Source organism: Ursus maritimus, unplaced genomic scaffold (assembly GCF_017311325.1).
Source record: "Ursus maritimus isolate PB19 unplaced genomic scaffold, ASM1731132v1 scaffold_16, whole genome shotgun sequence".
Taxonomy (NCBI): Eukaryota; Metazoa; Chordata; class Mammalia; order Carnivora; family Ursidae; genus Ursus; species Ursus maritimus.
In genome coordinates this window covers 46,838,029-46,859,069 of record NW_024424008.1, presented here as the reverse complement: position 1 = coordinate 46,859,069, position 21,041 = coordinate 46,838,029, and the positions used below count along the sequence as shown (strand labels likewise).

The window sequence follows — 21,041 nt, the reverse complement described above, 5'->3', positions numbered from 1 at the left end:
TGGAGCTCCTTTCTACTTGCAAGACGGGATGCTGCCCGATTCATGAGTGGTTGAATAAAGCCCAATAGATCTTCAGATCTACTGAGCGGAATTTTGGTTTTTAACAGGAGTCACATGGCCAGCTTTCTGTAAAAGCATGGTTTCTCCCCCAGAGTCCTAATCCCAGGGCTTCAAAGTGAGAAAGACAGATAACCCTAAATGGCACAGCAAGTACAATTAATATATGAATGCATGGGTACATGGCATAATATACAGCTGGAACTGTAAAGAATAGTTACCTGGGCAGGGCAACATTAGGTGGTAGACACAGCTATTTTTTTCCTTTATCAGCTATTATATATGATTTGTTTTTAAATAATACACACCTGCATCTTTGATGAAAATAGACTAGATTGTTTAAAACGACATAGCATACCCTCCAGTCCCTTCTGCACTGCAATCAGGCTGTGTTCCGTGAAGAAATGAGAAGGCTGCCTCTCTTCTGTGTGTCTTGTTTCGTCACCTGATCCTAAAGAGGCCTTGCTTCTGTTCTCCGTGCTTCACAGAAGTCTTTACAAAAACTCCTTCAGTTACTGCTTGCAGCCCCATAACACGGGATCGTGGTCCCAGGATGTCAATAAGGATGGCCACAAATTTCTCGAAAATGTTATGCACTTTCCTACATGCTGTAGAAGATACGGGGACACACTGAAAGCATGAGTTCTGACTTCTGCTAGTAGACAAGATGAAGGAGGAGGGGCCAGAGTTACCCTCCTGCCTGAAACAACCACCAATCAAAGAATGGCTTTCAAGACACGGGATGTCAGGTAATGAAGGACACTGTGGCCTGAAAAATGGAAAACAAATGAATGAGTCCAGTGACTGCCCCAGTTTTCTGCCCGAGAGAGTTTCCAGGATGCAGGGCAGGGACAGAAGTAAGGTGGAGCCCAGCGGGCTGCCTGAGCTGAGGAGATGGAGTGAAGAGTGTAGAGACATCAAGGCAGTTCAAGTTCACGGACAGAGTGTCAGAGAAGAGACAGCTGCACAGAGAGAGAATCCCAGAGACCTGCAGAGGGTCCCTGGTCAGCACTGACTGGCACCTGCATGCAAGGAAACTACCTAAGGCCTGGGACAAAAACCATCCAAAGAGGACCAAGGGAAAAGGGCCCAACACTCACACAGGGCCAATCTACCCACCAGCCAGCTACAAAGAGCTCAGAACTCTTCCTCTAATTCTTGCAAGTTTTGTGCCCTTGGCTAAGTTATTTAAAGTCTCTGCGCTTCAGGGGCGCCCGGGTGGCTCAGTCGTTAAGCGTCTGCCTTCAGCTCAGGGCGTGATCCCGGCATTCTGGGATCGAGCCCCACATCAGGCTCCTCCGCTATGAGCCTGCTTCTTCCTCTCCCACTCCCCCTGCTTGTGTTCCCTCTCTCGCTGGCTGTCTCTATCTCTGTCAAATAAATAAATAAAATCTTAAAAAAAATTCTCTGTGCTTCAATTTCTTTGTAAATTGCTCAAAGCTAAATACATTTACCTCAAAGGGTTGGTGTAAGCATTAATACCAATAAAGACTAAAAATAGTGCCTGACACTTGTGAAGTGTTAACTTTTATTATTATCCAACGTATTTGGGATTGGTTGGTTGATTGATAAAAGCTTATTCAAGTGTGGAATCACAAAAAAGAATGATAAACACATTGGAAGAGGTTGTCTGTTTCCCAATATCTACTTTCCCTTCTCTCAGAGCAATTGCGATAGCACCTAAAATACTACCTATGTTCTCTGCCTTCTGGTACTCTCACCTTGTGAAATCCACTCCCCTGAATGTGGGCTGGACCTATGACTTGCTTCTAACAAAAGAATACTGCAATCACTTCTGGAAGAGATTAGATCACAAAAAGATTCTGGCTTCTGTCTTGTTCATTCTCTTGCTTTCTCCCCTTCCTGCTCTGTTTCAGCTTCCATGTTACGAGCTGCCCTTTGGACAGGACCACATGGCAAGAAGTCAATTTTTCCGGCAATAGCCAACAAGGACTCAACGGCTGCCAATGGCCTTGTGAGTGAACTTGGAAGTGGGTCTTCTGAGGCTGCTGACAGACAACTGAGTGAGCTTGGAAGCAGCCCTCTCCAAATAAGAGCCTTGACACCCTGACTGCAGCCTTCTGAGAGAGCCAGAGCCAGAGGACCCAGCTGAGCTGCATCCAGATTCCTGATCCACACAAACCATGAAGTAAATGTTTCTTGTTTTAAGCCATTACATTTTGGGGTGATTTGTTACAAAGCAAGAGATAACTACTACAGCAGTAGAAACTGATTTTATTTTGTTTTTAAGATTTTATTTATTTGCGAGGGAGAGGGAGAAGCAGACTCCCCACTGAGCAGAGAGCCCGACTCTGGGCTTGATCCCAGGACCCTGAGACCATGACCCGAGCTGAAGGCAGGGGCCCCTAGAAACTATGATTTTAGCTGAACAAACAGACTCCCAATGAAGGCTACGTTTCTCAGGCCCCCTGGTAGTTGGAAGTGGCCATGGAACTGAGTTGTAGCCAACAGAATGTGAGAGATGACGTATGGAATTTTCAGACCAAGCCTTTAAAAGAGTGGCTATGCATGTTCCATTCCCTCTTTCCCATTTCTCTAGAGAAGACACAGGAAGTTATAATGGTAGAACTACAGGATGGAAAAACCTGGATCCCATTTAAAGGAGGTCTACCCAATGACCAGGATCAACCATTTGAACTGCTTTTGTTTGTTTTGGTTTTTTTTAGTGAAAAATTTCTATTGTGTTGGGGTCATTATAATTTGGGGTTCTGTTACCACAGACAAGTATGTTAATTAACACTTTTATGTGAAAGAAAAACTTTTCTCTGGAGAAAACCACTATTATTTTGGGTGTCTGTCACATGAAGCCTAACCTACATCCTCATCTATATAGAGAGAGAGACACACACACACATTAAGAATTTTATTTTTACCTAGATATTTATCCCCCAGTCACTCCCCAAGGCCTTTCTTTTGAGTACAGTCCCTCTGACTGGAGTTCTGGGTAGTCTTTATTGCCTAAACTATATGCCCACTGCTTTGCATTTGATTTTCAGTTCTAATTTCTTCACAGTAGAGACAAGTTAAAGACTCTTGCAAATCAAATTGAGTACAGAGGGGCGCCTGGGTGGCACAGCGGTTAAGCGTCTGCCTTTGGCTCAGGGCGTGATCCCGGCGTTATGGGATCGAGCCCCACATCAGGCTCCTCCGCTGGGAGCCTGCTTCTTCCTCTCCCACTCCCCCTGCTTGTGTTCCCTCTTTCGCTGGCTGTCTCTATCTCTGTCAAATAAATAAAATCTTTAAAAAAAAAAAAAATTGAGTACAGACTCCTACCAGATTTGGGGCTTGAAAAAGTCTTTCTAGTCTCTCATAACCACCTTGCCTACACCCAAATCAATAGCTATTTTTATTAGCACTCATCTTTATGCTGTCTTTCCAAAGCATTCTTTGTCTTCATAGAAACAACAATTCTTGGGGTGCCTGAGTGGCACAGTCGGTTAAGCCTCTGACTCTTGGTTTCAGCTCAGGTCGTGATTTTGGGGTCATGAGATCGAGCCCTGCAATGGGCTCCACACTCACCACAGAGTTTGCTTCAGGTTCTCTTCCTCTTCTTCTGACCCTCCTGCTTGTGCACACATGCTCGCTCTCTTGCTCGCTCTCTCTCTCTCAAATAATCTTTAAAAAATCCAAATAATTATTTTTCTTTGCAGACTCAAATTTTATCAATTTGTGTAATTTACATAATTATGAGGAGTACATCAGAAATCAATAGATTGGTAACAAGCATAACTGACTCTTGCAAAGCATTCCACTCAGTTGGTGGAAGCAGATACGCAGGAGTGAACCAAAGCGAAGGCTACCAGCTGTGAATCTTTAGTATTTTCCAGAGATCAGCTGGCACATTTCAGAAAGGCTATTGAGAACATCAGTTAAGTGGATAGCGGTTAGGAAGAGTTTCTACTGTATGCAACGTGTACTTTCAGGGCACAGAGATCACAGATTTCATCTAATTTTCAGAGGGATCTCTGATCCCTAAAATATTAAGTACCATACTGGAAGTTAAAACCTAATCCATGGCACCAGGCTGAGAAATAACTATCTTCTCTTCCTACATCCGTTTTTGGATACTTGTGCACCTACCTTTTTCTTGAATATTCCTTTCTCTCTAATAACTAAATTCATACAAATAGATGTTTGTGAGCCAGTGGCCCTACCAGCTCATCAAAAACATTTAGACTCTAAATCTCAGTTTAGAGTCTTCCAAGTAAATAAGTCCCCTAACTCCACTCAGGTCAAAGGTTCCCCACACAGAATGGGACTCTGACCTTGCTGTTTAAAAACAGCCCTCATCAATTGTGATCCTTTCACCCTTATGTTTTCTTCAACGCATGTATCACCATCTGGTGGTATTGTATCATCTAGTACATATTCAATGATAAAATTCTAGCTATTCAGGATATTTGAAGTTTGCTTATAATTTCAATGTCAGATTTCCCAATCTTTCACGATAGGTCATTTTTTTAAATGTGAAATTACCTAATGCAAGTGAAGGGAAAAATATACTTGTGGACTAAACAAACCACATAGGCAAGCCTACAACAGCCACAAAATGCGGAAACTTTCTACTAGATAAATACCTTTTAAATCTGTGAGAATAAAAGGAAATCTCACTAAAAATGGAGTTGAGAGGCCAGCAGGGGGAGCTCTCACACTCTACCGCTCCTAGTCAATTGTAGACCCCAAGAAGAGCCTAATCTTTCAAGTCCATTTAATTTTGCTATTATTTTACTACCCCAGTAAGAGGAACGTTTCCCTCTGCCCTGGCAACAACCCAGCCAATGAAAGACTGTCACAACTCAGCCAATGAAAAGCCATTCTACTTCCAACTCCCAGTTTATTCCAATGGACTTTTTATTTACAACAGCCTTCCCAACCTCCCCTTTTCCTCTATTAACTAGAGTTTCTCTCTTTTGTTCTGTGGATTTGCCTATGATTTTGCCATAGTTTGCTTGTCCCAAATTGCAGTTCTCTACTAATCCCAAATAAACCCATTTTTGCTGGCAAAATAACTGGCTGTTTTATTTTTAAGGTTAACAAACCACATTTTTATGTTCCTCAGAAATGATACATAAAAATCTTAATCCCCAAAATTAAAGGATTAAATGAGAACAAAGAAGAAATGTGATTTGGAAATTAGGAACCAATTTCACATCTTTAGGTTGTACACCTGAATCGAATATACCGTTATCAAGTCATTACGTTGTACACCTGAAACAAATATACTGCTACAAGGCAATTTAAAAAAAGAAAACAGGAGGCAAGCCACGATATTTAAAACAATATTCATATAAAAGCGTTTTATGATTGGAGTCTAATAATTTTTCCCCTTACATGGTAGCACTTCTGATGGTCCTATAAGGAAACAGAAATGGATCTTTCCCAAACTTAGTTATCTCCCACTTTCCAGCATTTTCTTCTACTTGACACTCTGAAGGGAGCAAAACCGAAGGACCAGATTTTCTTCTGACTGGTCAAATTCATTAGAGCAGTGGTTCTCTAACTTTAACAAACATTAGACTCACTTTGGGTTTGTTAAAATACAGATTCGTGGGACCCCCGGGAGATTCTGATCCAGGAGGTCTAGTGGCTCCCCAGAATCTATATTTCCAAGCAACTCCCAGGTGATGCTGACACTGCTGGTTGGCCTTTGAGAAGCACTACACTGAGGCTCCCAGGAATTCGATTTACAAGTATGACGACCGCAATTTACGTTTAGAAAAGCAACCACAATAGTAAACAAAACTACACACCCCCAGACAAAAGCAGACTTCTAGGAAGCCACCCATATTCCCGTTTAGTTTGCACAGACGGGCTTTATCTGTTCTATGAAAAGATTCCTGTCATTTAAACACCTACCTAAACTAGTTCAGCCAAATTCCAGCCATTCAATGCTATATAAAAGGGCAGGCTCCGGACTGAAAAATATTAGTAACTGTTTTACAGATACTGAGCTTCCTTCACATGAGTGGGAAAATGCCTCCGACAGTCAACTCAAAGGAAATACCTATTACCCTCAAGGTAAAGCATCGGTTTTAGGACTGTCTGCATAAATACAGTAAGCCTGCTTCGTGCAAGACTCTGAACTACACCCGTAGTGGCCGCTGAAAAGCAAACAAAACCAAAACCTGAAACTCCGTCCTCCGCCGCTTCCGTACCTGAACCAGCGTCCCGCCCTCCCTTCCAACGGGAGGACGAAGGGGGCGTGACCGAGCGCGCGGCGCCCACGTGACCACTGAGAGCCGCGCGCAGCCAAGTCGCGCGATCTGCCGTCATATCAGCTTATGCCGGCGGGCCCTGATAGGCTGGCGGCTCCTGCCGCTAGGAGCGTGTGCCTGGCTACGCCCCTCCAGGCCTCGCCCGCAGGCTGACCGCGGCTGGCTGCCCAGTGGTCCCCGCAGCCTTCGACCCCGCGGAGGCCGGATCCGCCACTGACCCTCTGGAGGTAGGGATGACTGGAGGGCGGGAGGAGGCGGTGGAATACACCTGAGCGGGAAGGGCGAGGAGGGGGAGGAAAGTGGAAGGGGAGCAGTCAGCAGGATGGGTTTCAGGTGGGGAAGTTGTGCGGCTGGCCCTTTCTTTTCCAACCAGCGGCAGGCGTGGGTGGAACGCCGCGGGAGCGTCAGGCTCTCGGCAGGCGCCGGGCTATCTCGGTGACCAGCAGCAGGGATTGGCAGGCAGCCGGGCAACGCGGAAGCCTGCGGAGCCGTGATGCGTCGAGTGCGGGGCGCAGGGGACACCTGCTGGCCCGGAGACCTGTGGTGTGGGGGCTCTGCCCGGCCAGAGGAGGTTTGGGGCGCAGAGGAGGCCCGCACGCGAAAGAAACAGGCACAAAGATAGGCGTGCAGAAAACGAAATGTCTGATGTTGGCTCTTGCAGATCGGTCATCCAAGGCAGTCTGTCCAGCGAACACACTAATGCTTTACTTTGAGACGGATATCCCTCTGTGTTGGAGAGATTTTTCTTTCTTAAAGGAGCAAAGAAATTAGGTTGTGACCTCCTGACCATTACAGCACAAACCCCAGTTACTGCAGCGTAATTAGGATGGAGGGAGACAACAATCCACGGTTTGAGAAGACTAAAAGGGAAGGGAAATAATCTATTAAGTTAGCATCGTAAAAGGAAAACATAATGTCTACTGGCATCCATATGTTATAGCACAGTGGATTTGGAGATGGTATAAATGGGTGAAGTTCCAAATGTCAGTACGAAAAGTTTCCAACCTGGAAAGCTTGTGCTAGCCAGATATTTTTAACCAAAACCTTCCAGCAAGTTACCTGGCTTTAAATATCACCGTCGTTGTGTGTGTGTGTGTGTTTAGGTTTCTAATGATAAGCATCTAAAAAATGATAAATACATGATCCTTGATCACTTACAGAATGCTTTTCCATTTATTATGTAACGTAATTAGCATGAGATACTCAGAATTCCCCATCTGTATGTATACAAGTTAAGAGATAATATAATGTAGAAGCCGAGAGAACAGACTCTGGAATATACCTCCCAGTTATTACTTGACACGTTATTTAAATACTCCTGCCCTCAGTTTCCCTATTTATAAAGTAGGAGTTATAGAAGTACCTACCCAGTAGGGTTGTGAGAATTAAGCAAGGTGATACATAAAATATGCTTTTAAATAATACCTGTTTCTCAACAAATGTTAAGTATTATTATCTATACTTTTAAAGTAAAGCTAAAGTAATAGTAGACTCAGTCATTCTAGCCTAATTGTATTTTATTAGTAACTGTTTTATGAAAAAGTTTTGTTTCTGTAAAGGTAAAATAATACAAGCTTCTGTTTCAGTCAGGGATATTTAACTTAGGGTCAGTGGAGCCCCTGACCTAAGGGGGTAGAAATGCCTTAAAATTATATGCAAAATTTTGTGAGTTTGTAGTCACTGAGAATTTAAAAAATCAAGGATGAAGAGTTGAGATAGTGATGAAGAGGCAGTCAAACTTGGTTCAAGTCTTGCTTTAAGAACTTGGGATTTTGAGGGGCACCTGGGTGGTTCAGTTGATTGGGTGTCTGCCTTTGGCTAAGGTCATGATCCCAGGATCCTGACATCGATCCTGCATCAGGCTCCCTGTTTCTCCCTCTCTGCCTGCCCTTCCCCCTGCTTGTGCGTGCTCTCTCGCTTTCTCTCTCAAATAAATAAACTCTTAAAAAAAAAAAAAAAACAACAACTTGGGACTTAGTAACCAGACTGCATGTGTTTGAGTTCCAGCCCCAGCATTTGTTTACTTGATAATCCCAAGCAGATCACTTGAATTTTTTTTAAGATTTTATTTATGTATTTGAGAGAGAGAGAGCATGAACTGAATGAGGGGCAAAGGAAGAAGCAGACTTCCTGTTGAGCAGGGAGCTGAGTGGGTCTCAATCCTGGGACTCTGGGATCATGACCTGAGCCGAAGGCAGATGCTTAACTGGCTGAGCCACCCAGGCGCCCCAGATGACTTGAATTTCCTGTACTCAGCTTCTTCATCCATAATACTAGTACCTATAACACTAGTACCAAACTCTTAGTGTTAAAGGAGCTAATACTTATGGTACCAAGTGTATAATAAATATTGATATTAGATATCATCAATTATTTTTCAAAGAAAAATCAAATGACACCTTTTTCTCCCTTAGTTTAAAGCCATTTTGACTCAGCTTTGGCCCCGTAACAGCAGTAATAATAGCTCCTATTTTATCTGTCAGATCGTGCCCAAACACTAGGAACTTAGTCTCTAAACCTTAACAACAATTCTATAATGAAGATCTGTTATCTCTATTTTACAAATGTGGGTTTGAATATAAACTTCAAATTTGAAGTCATATTGTTATTGAGTTCAGAAGATTTTTTGTTAGATGTCAGAAAGTATAGTGACATGTTTATGAATATTTAATTATTACATTCAACAAATTTAATTGAAACCAAAATTCTAAAAACACTTAAAACAGGTTTTATTTCACAGTATCTAAGCTGCCGCTAGATTGACTGCAGTACATTTCTTTCTCCCGTCCAGGTGTTGGTTTACTGTAACAGCAATTATGTCCAGGGAATATACAAATCAACAAAATTAGCATGGTCTTCAGATGGAAGCAAAACTAAAGAGTTTTTTAAAGTTAAGGACTGAGATCTTTTGAACGTTAGTACTTGCATCTGATATTAAAGGTTGAATAAAGAAGAGTCTTCATGTTTGAGTTGGTTTTGGCTGCATTGTGCTGTTTTGGTTGTACCATACTGTATTGATTTAGGGCTATGGGACACCGTAGGTAATATCCAGATTAGTCTGTAAACTCTTAACCAACCTTTACCGGTCACAATATCTTTCTCAATTGTTAGGTTGTTTTGAAATGTCTCTTTCTGGCTATTACTTCATGTACTTTCTTTGCTACCTTATTTCCCTTGGCAGTGTCTACTCTTTATGGTTTCAATTTCAACTACTCCAAGCTCACTTTTGAACTTCAGATTCATATTTGTATGTAGTCTACTGCTTATGTCTAAGAGTAAATATAGACTTAAAGCTTTTTAGTCTATGCTTATTTAGATTTAAGACCCAAACTGAATCCCTCATTCCTTTTATACCCCTGTCCCTGTGGCACCACATCTGCCAGCTCTCCCAGCATTCCCTGTTGTGATTATGATGACATCAGCATCCACTCAGGCCAGCAGAAATCTCACAGCCAGCCTAAATTTCTCCCTTGTTCACATTCCAGTATTTAATTGGTCATCAATCCCTGTGGGTTTTATACTTGCTACATCTCCGGTGAACGTGTATGTGTTTTCTCAGAGCTGCTGAGCTAGTCTACCACGGGAGCAACCAAATTAGTCTCTGCTTCTCATCAATACTCATATTCCTAATGGAGTGGTTTCTATGAAATATGGGTCCGATTAGAACCTCTTTCCTGCTCAGAAACCTTTAGCATCTCCCCATCGTGTATGAGGGAGAGTCATATTCCCTAGCAGGGCAACAGATCTCTTCACAGCCTGATACCAATTTCCTTTTACCAGCTTTATTCTGGAACAGTTTCCCCCTTCTATTTCACTCCTGTCTTACTGTTCTGCACCCACCAGCGGCACCCAGTGAGTTATGAATATACCATGACTTTTTCCATCCCTTTGCAAGTTGTTATTTCTTTTTCTTTCTTTCTTTTCTTTTTGTTTTCTTAATTTATTTATTTATTTATTTATTTTGGGGGGCGGGTAGGGTCAGAGGGAGAGAATCTTCAGGCAGACTCCCTGCTGAGCACAGAGCCCGACTTAGGGCTCCATCCCACGACCCAAGAGTTCGTGACCTGAGCCAAAACCAAGAAGAGTTAGACACTTAACTCTAAGACAGTGAGACACCCAGACGCCCTGCAAGTTATTTCTACCTGAAATGGCCATCCCTAACCTTTTCCTTTTGATAATGTCCTTTAAAGCCTGAATCAGATGTTGTCACTATGAAGCCTTCTACTATAAGCTGGGGTAGTTGTGTTGTCTTTTCTAGATATATAGAATTTGTGTATATATACCTTTATTATAGCACTTGCATTGATGTAATTGTTTGTTTCTATAGTTGCCTTACCTTTCAGATGGATTTAGGCTGTATCTTTCCAATATTTATGTGCTCATTACCTAGTGTAGTGCTTGATACTTGTTATTTGACTGAATTAACAATGTATAATGAAGGATATATACCCATATCTGGCATTTGACATCAGTTAATTAAAACTTTCCATGACAGGCATGCCTGGGTGGCTCAGTTAAGTGTTTGCCTTCGCCTCGGGTCATGATCCTGGGATCTTGGGATCGAGCCCTGCATCAGGCTCCCTGCTCAGCCAGGAGTCCGCTGCTTCCTCTCCTCTGACCCTACCCCATGCTCGTGCTCTCTCATCTCTCTCCCTCCCTCTCTCTCTCAAATGAATAAATAAATCTTCTAAAAGAAAACTTTCCATGACTAAGTGAGAAAAAAAAAAATGCTTGCAACTCCTATCACAAACAAGAATAAACACTCTTAATAAATAAAGAACTTCTAGAATTTGATTTTAAGAAACTAAAAGCCCAGTGGGAAAATGGGCACAGGATAAAAACAAAATTTCACAGGAAAAAAATATAAATTACCCTAAATATATAGAATGATGCTCAGCCTCACTCATGATAATGAAAAGAGAAGTATCTACTGAGATATCATTTCTTTGCTATCAGATTAATGAATATCCTAAAGTTGATGATATTCTGTTGGTAANGTTGTAGGGAAATGGGCACGGTCCTACATTGCTATGGGCTTGCAAAGTGGTGCAGCTCCTATGCGGAGCAACTTAACAATATCTGCCAAAGTTACCGATGCAGCTCATATTGGTCCTGGCTCTTCTGCTTGTAGACATTTATGCAATATTGGGTTAATCATTGTTGCATTGTTTTAAATAGCATAAGGTGAGAATCCAAATGTTTATACGTGAGTTAAATAAACAACGAGGTCACACAAAGGAACACAGGTCCCCAGTCCCTTAGCCACAGTTTCAGAGTCTAAAAAGCCCTGGAAAACCAGAAGTTTGTTTTTTTGGTTTTTGCGGTTTTTTTTTTAAACACTGGCACTCAAAGTCATTTGATGGTACAGGCTTTCCCCAGCTGACTGAGGTGTCCCCCGTGTGTTGGTGCACCTGTCAGGTATCCCTATCTCTGGTCTTTGCTGGGACTGTTTTTGTTCCTTTGGGTTTAATTGCAGAAGGAAATTTTTTTTTTAAATAAAGATAGCCTATGTGAATAACAGAATGAATGGAAGCGTCTGTCATTAGGAATAGCACAGACATGGAGCGCTTGCAGGAGCTTGGGCATGGTGTCTGTGAGGCCTCCTACTGAAGAAAACAGCGTGGGCATTACCACCCCAAGTGACTTAAAGACTAGAAAAACAGATGGCTGAAGTTTTACACTGGTGGTGAGGACCAAGAACTAATGAAAAACGGGGAAACCACAGCCCAGGACGGCAAATGAAGATCCTCACCGTGTTTTGATTAAGTAGATTTGACAAGACCATAAATAAATGCCACTGATTGCTTTGTTGATCGTGAAACAAGCTAGGATATATCATGAAGAACTACTCTACTCAAGACAAATGTTAGTATTAAGAAGGGAAGATTCGAAATTTAGGAAGCCGTGTAGTGAAAAATGTCTGAAAGTATGGTGAAAATGACTCTGCTGATCATGAAACAGCTAAACATAACCCTGATGAATTAGCTAAGACAATACCGGATGACAGCCTGAGCGCTGAATAGATTTGCAGGGGTGGTGGAATACCGCGGTAGCATATTGTTAAATTGCTCCACGTAGGCGAGGCACCACTTCGCAAGCCCACTGCAGGGTAGGATCGTGCCTATTTCCCTACAACCTTACCAGCAGAGAATATCATCAGACTGTAGGATGTTCCTTATTCTGACAGCAAAGAAATGAGATCTCAGTATATATTCACATCCACGGTGTTTAAATGAGCCTTCCAAAATACCTGGGCAAACATCTTCACGCTGGTTCACTAGCACGTATGGGTGATCCAAGCTCTAGGCAGGCTGGACTGAAGACCATTGAAAATTTCAGATTATTCCCAGACAACTCTTTGTGCATTCTCCTCCTCGACTTTTAGTTACAAGGTTGCAGTTGCCAGCCCCCGATCTAGAGTATTGATTGGGGAGAGAGGAATACATGTATTCTAGTTCCTAATGTCAATTATCTGTCTCCTTTTGTTCTGTCAATGGGAGTGGCCTTTCCTTCTGTCACAAGAACAGGTAGTCCCTGAGATGGCAGCATAGATCCATCTAGCAAATTTATCTTTAAGTCTCAGCACTGAAGGAAAACTCTGAAATCAGAGCGCTTTTAGAAGAGACGTACCGCTGCAACTTGTTGCCAGAGGAGTAAACATCTGAGTACCTCCTGCCCTCGTTCCACATCTTTACTACTTGCCACGTTGCCATAGGAGACATTGGAACAGAACCCCAAGATGGCATTAGATCCTCATTGATGCCACTTATCAGCTGGATGTTAGAGAAAAAAACTTTCTGGGCCTCAGTTTCTCTGAGCTTTGATGTCCCTGTGTATGATATGAAGAGATTGGACTAGAGATGATATTTAAGAACACTTCTGGCTCTAAAGATGGTATTTCAGGGACTCTGGTAGCTACAGCCTTACACTAAAAGTGCTTATTAAAGCAGGAACTTCATGTATAGTTTTTCCAAAAGTTTTTTATTGAGAAATATCAGCATCGGTAAATAATTGTTGCACGTGTCTATCCTTTAGGGGCTAAGATGGATCTTGTACTCAATGCTGCAGATTATTATTTTTTTACACCGTACATCTACCCAGCCTCATGGTCTGAGGATGACATCTTCCGACAAACTATTAGTCTCCTGATTATAACAAATCTTGGTGCTTATGTCCTTTACTTCTTCTTTGCAACACTGAGCTATTATTTTGTCTACGATCATTCATTAATGAAGCATCCACAATTTTTAAAGGTAAGTGATTTTCTTACCTACGTTTTAGCTACTGTTACAGTAAAAATAATAGGTATTTGTGAGATTTTCAGATTAAACTGATTATAACCATTAAGTGAAATTTTTGCAACCAGCCTCAGATGCATTCGATATTCTTGGTAGGGCTAATCCCCTCTCTCCTTCTCTGAATTTAAACAAATAAATGAATCCAACTTTGTTGTGTTTTTGGTTTTGTTTTTTTTTAACTAGAAGCCTGGTGTCTTCCTAGATACATAGGAATGAATTTCTTTGCTAATAGTGATGAATAAATAAATACACACATTTGTGTAATTGTTTTAATGTTTGACTCTCACAAACTTGAAATATGTTTTTACTACATATCTATTTTTTGGCTAGATAGGCGATTGTAGATTTGTTTACAGGCATTTTTCTATTCCAGTTAGTTGTATTTATCAGTGACTCCAAGGACTGAAAAAAAAAAAAAAAGAAAAAAGAGAGGGTTGGGAGTGGACATTATTTGTGAAAGACATGATTATTCCATATGTAGAAATCTAGCATGCAGATTTTGTTGGAAGGAGAGAAAGTTTCAGAATTTATTTACTGCGTTTGCTCTTTACAAAAGGAATGTTCTCCTTACTCATGCATTCCCACATATTAACATTTTCACAGAAACAGTTTGGTGGCAAGCTCCTTCACATAAAAGAGATTGTAAAAATCCAATCCAAGACAATTTTATGCTGGTTTTTGTGTAACATAGATTTTGTGACTTTTTAAGTACTGGCGATTTCATTTTCAGAATCAAGTCTATCGAGAGATTACATTTACTGTCCAGTCATTGCCATGGATGAGTATTCCTACTGTGTCACTGTTCCTGCTAGAGTTGAGAGGTTACAGCAAATTATACGATGACATAGGAGAGTTTCCCAGCGGTAAGTAAGTAATCTGAACATCAAGCACAGAGTGGTTTCTCCAAAGAACCGATCTGCCTCTTTTTTCCTTCTTTGAAAATAATTACAAGTTGTTTACTTGTTTTTAGTGCTCTGTTTTTATGTATTACGTCTTGCCATATACATACATTTCCTAATCGATCAATTTTAAAGTCTTGGTTGTAGATGGAATTGTGCCCAGGGGAAGCTGAGTATAATCAGAGACAGACCTTTGCATTTGTTCACTATTCTCTTTAGTGCATTCAGACTCCAAAAAAAAAAAAAACAAAACAAAACCAAAACAAACAAAAAACCCTCAAGTAGTACATGATAATTAGAAAAAATCAGAAAAGACAGAGTTTTAAAAATCCGCCATCCTGCTACCTAGAAATTACCTCTTTTGACATATATCCTTCCACTTGTCTATGCCTGTCTACTTCATTATTTATGTTACAAAAATGAAACCCTACCATGCAAGCTGGTTTGGACTTTGATTTTTTTCTTAGTAGTATATATGCCCATATTTTCATTATATAGTATATTAGTTATAGTGTATTGTGTAGATATCCCGTTTATTTAAATGATCCCCTGTAGATTATTCCTCTTTTTTTTCTATTATAGATAGTCCTGCAGTGCCTAAACTAAATTTTTGTGAAATTCTGAAATTATTTAATGAAGATACATCTCTAGTATCTAGTATTAGAAAGTAAGAACAGTAGTTAACATTTATTGAGTGTTAATATGTACCACCTACAGTTCTAAGCTTTTCACATGTATCAATCTGTTTTATTCCACGTCCCTTCTATGACATGGGTCCTATTGTTAGGTTCCTTCTATAGGTGAGTAAATTAATGTACAGTAACTTGCCTAGGTCATTCAGCAAGTAAGTGGTGGATCAGCAAGTAAGAACTGGAACCCAGGCTTGCTGGTGCCAGCACACCTGTTGTCCAAATAAGAGGTTGGATATTTAAGGAAAGGAACAAAAATTATACAGTAGGGTGATGAATTGGCTAGGCCTTGAAAAGTGGATAGGATTGTGAGTAAAAACAAAAGGAGAAATAGTGTTCTAGATACCCGGAACAGAAAAAGTCAAGGTACAGAGGTAAGGCTTTCAAGATGGTGGGAGGTCATTGAGAAAACCAGCGCAGTTAGTGCAGGAACAGATGAGGCTGGAAAGGTCGGGAAGTGTCGGGTTATGGAGTAAATGCTAGGCTCGAGGTATTTAGTGGAAAACAAAATTCTAAGCAGGAAAATCGTATGTAAAGATATGTTTTACAAAAGTTAATATGAAGGAAAAATAAATGGTGTTATTTATGCTTAGAGATTTAAATAAGAAAGATGCCTTAAGCATATGCTTTTTCTGTCTCGTAAGTGCCATCATTGTTTAACTTCAAGTTTTTGTGGGAGGGAAATGAGGAAAGCAGCAGATACCAGAGAGTTAAGGGAGATTAATTTATCATGTATTGCATTAGCCAAAACAGTTGATAGTGTTTGAGTCTAGGATCACGTTTTGTGCCCTTAGATGGACAAGTACCGAGTAAACTCTGGTCCTGGAAGCCAGATCTTGATTCTGCTCTAACGTGTTCTCTCTTCTAGGCTGGTTTCACCTCGTTGTTAGTGTGCTGTCCTTCCTCTTTTTCACTGACATGCTGATCTACTGGATTCACAGAGGCCTTCATCACAGGCTTGTGTATAAGGTAGAGTCCTTTTTAGGGGAAAGAGAAAATATATATACATTTCAGCAGTGTGTGGTTACAAATTCTCTTTTCTAGTTTGGTTTTTTTTGTTGTTGTTTTTTTTTAAGATTTTTATTTATTTGAGAGAGAGTGCCCAAGCACAGGGGAGGGGTAGAGGGAGAAGCAGACTCCCCGTTGAGCAGGGAGCCCAGTGCGGGGCTTGATCCTGGGACCCCGAGATCATGACCTGAGCCGAAGGCAGACACTTAACTGAGCCACCCAGGTGCCCCCAAATTCTGTTTCCTGTTTCCAAGAATTTCCTCTAACTTATTAAATACCTGGGTAGCCAAGTCATGACAGATACCAGGTGCATTTTGTTTGTATTCTTTATGAGTCTGGAGGGGCTGTGTTAAAATAGTACTGTTTTCAGGTAAAGGGGTGCATTTTATAAAGTGATTTTGTGGAATTTAAAGAGACTTTTTAAGTTAGGTCATTTCCACAATGTGAGTATGAAAAGCTAAGTTGAAAAATAAAGGTGGTTCTTAACTGTGTTCTTTTCTTCTGTAGCGCATACACAAACCTCATCATCTCTGGAAGATTCCTTCTCCATTTGCAAGTCATGCTTTTCACCCTGTGGATGGCTTCCTTCAGAGTCTGCCTTACCATATATACCCTTTTATCTTCCCATTACACAAGGTGGTCTACTTAAGTTTGTACATCTTGGTCAATATCTGGACGATTTCCATTCATGATGGTGATTTCCGTGTTCCCCGAATCTTAAGGCCATTTATTAACGGCTCAGCCCATCATACAGACCACCACATGTTCTTTGATTATAACTTTGGACAGTATTTCACCTTGTGGGATAGAATTGGAGGCTCGTTCAAAAACCCTTCCTCCTTTGAAGGGAAGGGACCACTTAGTTATGTGAAGAAGATGACAGAAGAAAAGTGCAACAGCCATGTAGAAAATGGTTGTAAAAATGAAAAATTATTCAGTGGAGAGTTGACAAAGACTGAGTAGATTGTTGCCCTATTATTAAATATTATGAAATATTTTTAATAAGGAAAAATAATCTACATACATACATACAAGAGACATAGCAAGGAAATGGTATTTGAGAGTCCACATGGTAGGTACTGCGGAGGAGTGATCGTGGTGGTAGATCAAGGAAAGAATGCTGTGAACACCGAGATTTTAACCTCCTGCTTACCATACTAGGTGTTGGTCTCAAGGACAAGTCGTGTCTCGGTACGGGCATATCTGTAATTTGTATAGCCTCAACAATAATTTTTATAAAGATAGAGAATAAATTATTGAGGGGACTAGGTTATGTCCGTTTGCCTTAATCCACCCATATTCATTAAGAAAAATACATTGTGCTTGATAATACCAAGACTGCACATCATAACAAAGAGATACTAATATAAACATGGTTCCTTGTTTCAGAAATGGTTAAGTCTTCAATGTGGGTATGATAATGACTACCTGTAGTATTTTGTTCAAGTGGATACATCAGTGTGAAAAACAACAAAAATCTGATATAACATATTAATGGCCAAGTAAATGACCCAATTAGTAGCAGGTTTAATAAGATTATCATCTTCCTACACGTAGGAAGTTTATTCTGTGGGGACATGGTCAAATATTACATTTTACTGATGAGAAAATAAATTAGAATTTTAAAAAATACTGATACTACCATGATTTAATCCAGATCTGGGATTATTTAAAGATTTTGGTGGTTATTATTTTAAACCATTATTTAATAAGTATAAAATTATGTGAACCTAAATATATTTAGAAAGGGAAATTTGATGCCCAGATAATATATTTGACACTACTGCTTTTTTAATTAAATGGATGCACTGCACTTTTGATATGTTTCAAAGTTACAATCCTATAATTTCCTATAAAAGGAAGTAATTGCCAAATATTTAAGCCGATCACTGAAGATTAGTTTTGAAATCTTATTTTCCCTCTTCTCCTTTCACTTTTCCCCACTTTCTGTGCAAAAAGATTTAACAAATAGTTTCATAAAGAAATGTTGTATGTTGTAACATAAATATGTTGGAGAAAGGTGGCTTGGAAAGGCATTCTATAAGCTATTTATGTAAAATCAATAAAAGTTGGTTATTACTATTATTAAACTGTATCAGTTAAATACTGTAACAGCACAAAGTATTCTTTTACAAATTTTGTGTCAATCTGAAACCACATAAATGACATGGATTGTCAGAACTTTTAAATGTCCCCAAATGCTCAATGTCAAGGGGAGAAAGAAGGGGGTATCACATTCTTTTTATATTGCATATCTTATTAGACTTGAGTGTTTTAGCAAGAGACCAGTCATAAAATGTAATGCTTGGGATCCAGAAGAAAATAGTTTTTTTCTGAGTTACTATCACAGTGTTGCTCTGCTTAAACATCCTAGAGAACCAGTTGGTGTTTTGTAACTGACAGATACAGCCTGTGATTTTCACTGACTCCCTGCCTCCAGTGCTCCACTTTGCCCCCCACCAGAAGGAGGAAATTAAGAAGTCGGCGTTGTTTTCTGGGATAATGACAGCTAATATTCAAGATTTCTATTTCTTCCTGCTTCAGCATTGGTGGTGTATGTTTCTAGGAATTTATCCATTTCTTCCAGGTTGTCTAATTTGTTGGTATTTTTCATAATGTTCTCTTCCTTGTATTTCTAGAGTGTCGGTGGTTATTTCTCCTCTCTTACTTGTGATTTTCTTTATTTTGGTCCTTTCTCTTTTCTTTTGGATGAGTCTGGCTAGAGGTTTATCGATTTTACTAATTTTTTCAAAGAACCAGCTCCTGTTTTCATTGATCTGTTGCGTGGTTTCTTTTTGTTTCTAGATTATTTGTTTCTGCTCTAATCTTTATTTCCTTCCTTCTCCTGGCTTTAGTCTTCATTTGTTCTTTTTCTAGCTTCTTCAGGTGTAAATTTAGGTGGTTTGAGATTTTTCTTGCTTCTTGAGGTAGGCCTGTATTGGTCTACACTTCCCTCTTGGGACCGCTTCTGCTGCATCCCCAAGCTTTTGGGCTGTCGTGAGTGACAGCTAAGATTTAATGAGCTTTTACTCTTGATCAGGCACCATTACAAGTCCTTGACATGAGGGAATTGGGACACAGTTGCATTGACTTTTCCGAGGTTATTTCTGTCTCGTTAAAGCCCAGTGTGGATGTTTCTGGTCAGTGGACAGCTTTCCACAGTCATTCTGAGACCCAGGTTCCTCCCATCTTGAGGGCTGCCTGTCTCCAGTTTCCAGAGTCTTCTTTGTTGGAGGAGTCCACAGGAGGAGAGGGCCCAAAAGTCCTGCATATCCCTTACCCATGTTCCTTTAGACAAAACTTAGTTGAATGGCCCATCTCACTGAAAGAGATTCTGGGAAATGTGTCTTCATTGTGCCTGGGAGGATGGGGCAACTGCTTTCTGGAACTACTAGCCTGTTTGCCATACTCACATAATTTATCCTCCTCCTTCTGGGGGTCCCAGTAAAGGCACTGAAGAGATGAATGAGCCCCCAGAATATTTCAAGTTATCCATCCACTACATGTCTTGGCGCCCTTAATTCCATTACTCTGAGTATGAGTGTTCATTTCCTCCAGATTCTTAACTACTGTATAGCTACTAGAAAAGAAAAGACATAACGTATAAGGAGAGGAAAGCTTCCTAAAGATGTTAGTCATAATCAAACTAGTCTCTGCCCTCCCTCCTTTTTTCTTAAATTCTAGTCTTACTAGGCAATATTATGCTAAGTGGTCTTGCAGTGTTCCTGGTATGACCACTGCATTGTCCGCGTCTCCATTAGAGGAATTGAGACAGTATTCATGGAAGTGAGGATCTAAATTCCTTCCCATAGGACCATCAAGTGAAAGGCCTTTCCCCTTGACTTGGAAAACCTTTTATAGTTCAAGATCAGAAGGGGAAAGTCAAGATTCCGTTCTCCAGTTTTACGGTAGAAATCAGGAAGTGGAAGGTGGTGTAAGAACACATTTCAAAAACCCAGAGACTCCTATTGGGCGCCGTCCTGTTCTTTGCTGTGTCTCCGTCTCCCTGCCCCTACATGCTGTGAACTTCCTACTTCGCATTGCCCTGGCCCACGTTTCTTTCTCTTCCCATCTTCAAGAAGTCAGGGACAGACCTGGCAGAGAATTCGGAGTGCCGGTTTTGATGCACGGAGTCCGCAGTGCTGGCAGATTATTTAAATAGAGATGGTGTCTGGGGGGAAGGGGGAAAGTAGGGAGACAAATCAGAACAAAGATTTAGGATTGACCCAGAGAGAAGAGAAGTTGGAGGCCAGGAGATTGCTGAGGAGAGCATGAAAAAAGATGTCCAAAGAAACAAGACAACGTAAGGGGTAAAGAACTTCCTTTCCTTGTCTTTGCAACTTCTTCAAAGTCAAAAACCTTGATGGGCAGTCTTCTATCAGCAGTCACTGCTTTCTGTCCTCTAACACTGTTAAGTGCACCCGATTTATTCTAGACCCCAGATTCCCTCAAAGTAGAGACCGTGTGCGAATCATCACTGTATTAAACTGTGTGTCCTTAAAAGACACGGTTGAGGTTTAATAAATACTTTCCTGAAGGAATTCTGTAGATTCTTTATCACTGTCTTTTTGACCAATAATTCACCTCTTATTCATTAACTGACATTTGCTGAGTGCCTGGGAGAAGTCAAAGGGGAAGTAAAGAGGAATCAGATGGGTCCTCACCAAGGACGCACTATCCTTTCTTTCCCCCAAAGTCACGCCTCCACTGGGAACCCACAAAACCCACCAGTACTGTGGATTCTGACCGTATCGGAAACATTAGTGTGAGTACTGATTTGAGGGTTGAATCTGTGCAGTTACTACATAACAGTGCTGTGGATACAGAAAGGAAAAAAAAAATAGATCTTCAGAA

The 21,041-nt window shown here is 40.7% G+C and overlaps 1 protein-coding gene and 2 long non-coding RNA genes across 12 annotated transcripts in view; 1 reads left to right on the top strand and 2 right to left on the bottom strand.

Moving 5' to 3' along the window:
* Nucleotides 1-21,041, bottom strand: part of LOC103662296 — a 198,040-nt gene that overhangs the window by 87,487 nt on the left and 89,512 nt on the right. For 3 of the 10 annotated variants that reach the window (XR_005835052.1, XR_005835059.1, XR_005835051.1), the window contains one exon: nucleotides 20,028-20,358. The exons of 5 other annotated variants lie outside the window; for them this stretch is intronic. This is a non-coding gene — a long non-coding RNA (uncharacterized LOC103662296). Of the gene's footprint in view, nucleotides 1-13,850; nucleotides 13,994-15,985; nucleotides 16,157-20,027; nucleotides 20,359-21,041 lie in introns of those variants that run through there. 2 more of the 10 variants (XR_005835055.1, XR_568402.2) reach the window with 2 other exon arrangements.
* Nucleotides 344-4,331, bottom strand: LOC121102915. The gene is made up of 2 exons (XR_005835063.1): nucleotides 3,598-4,331; nucleotides 344-826 (listed from the first exon to the last, which is right to left on the bottom strand). It is a non-coding gene; the product is annotated as an uncharacterized LOC121102915 (long non-coding RNA).
* SC5D (sterol-C5-desaturase) lies at nucleotides 6,367-18,299 on the top strand. The gene is made up of 5 exons (XM_040631116.1): nucleotides 6,367-6,520; nucleotides 13,329-13,546; nucleotides 14,322-14,454; nucleotides 16,048-16,148; nucleotides 16,695-18,299. Exons 2-5 carry the CDS (start codon nucleotides 13,337-13,339, stop codon nucleotides 17,148-17,150), a joined length of 900 nt encoding a protein of 299 aa, XP_040487050.1. The 5' UTR covers nucleotides 6,367-6,520; nucleotides 13,329-13,336; the 3' UTR covers nucleotides 17,151-18,299.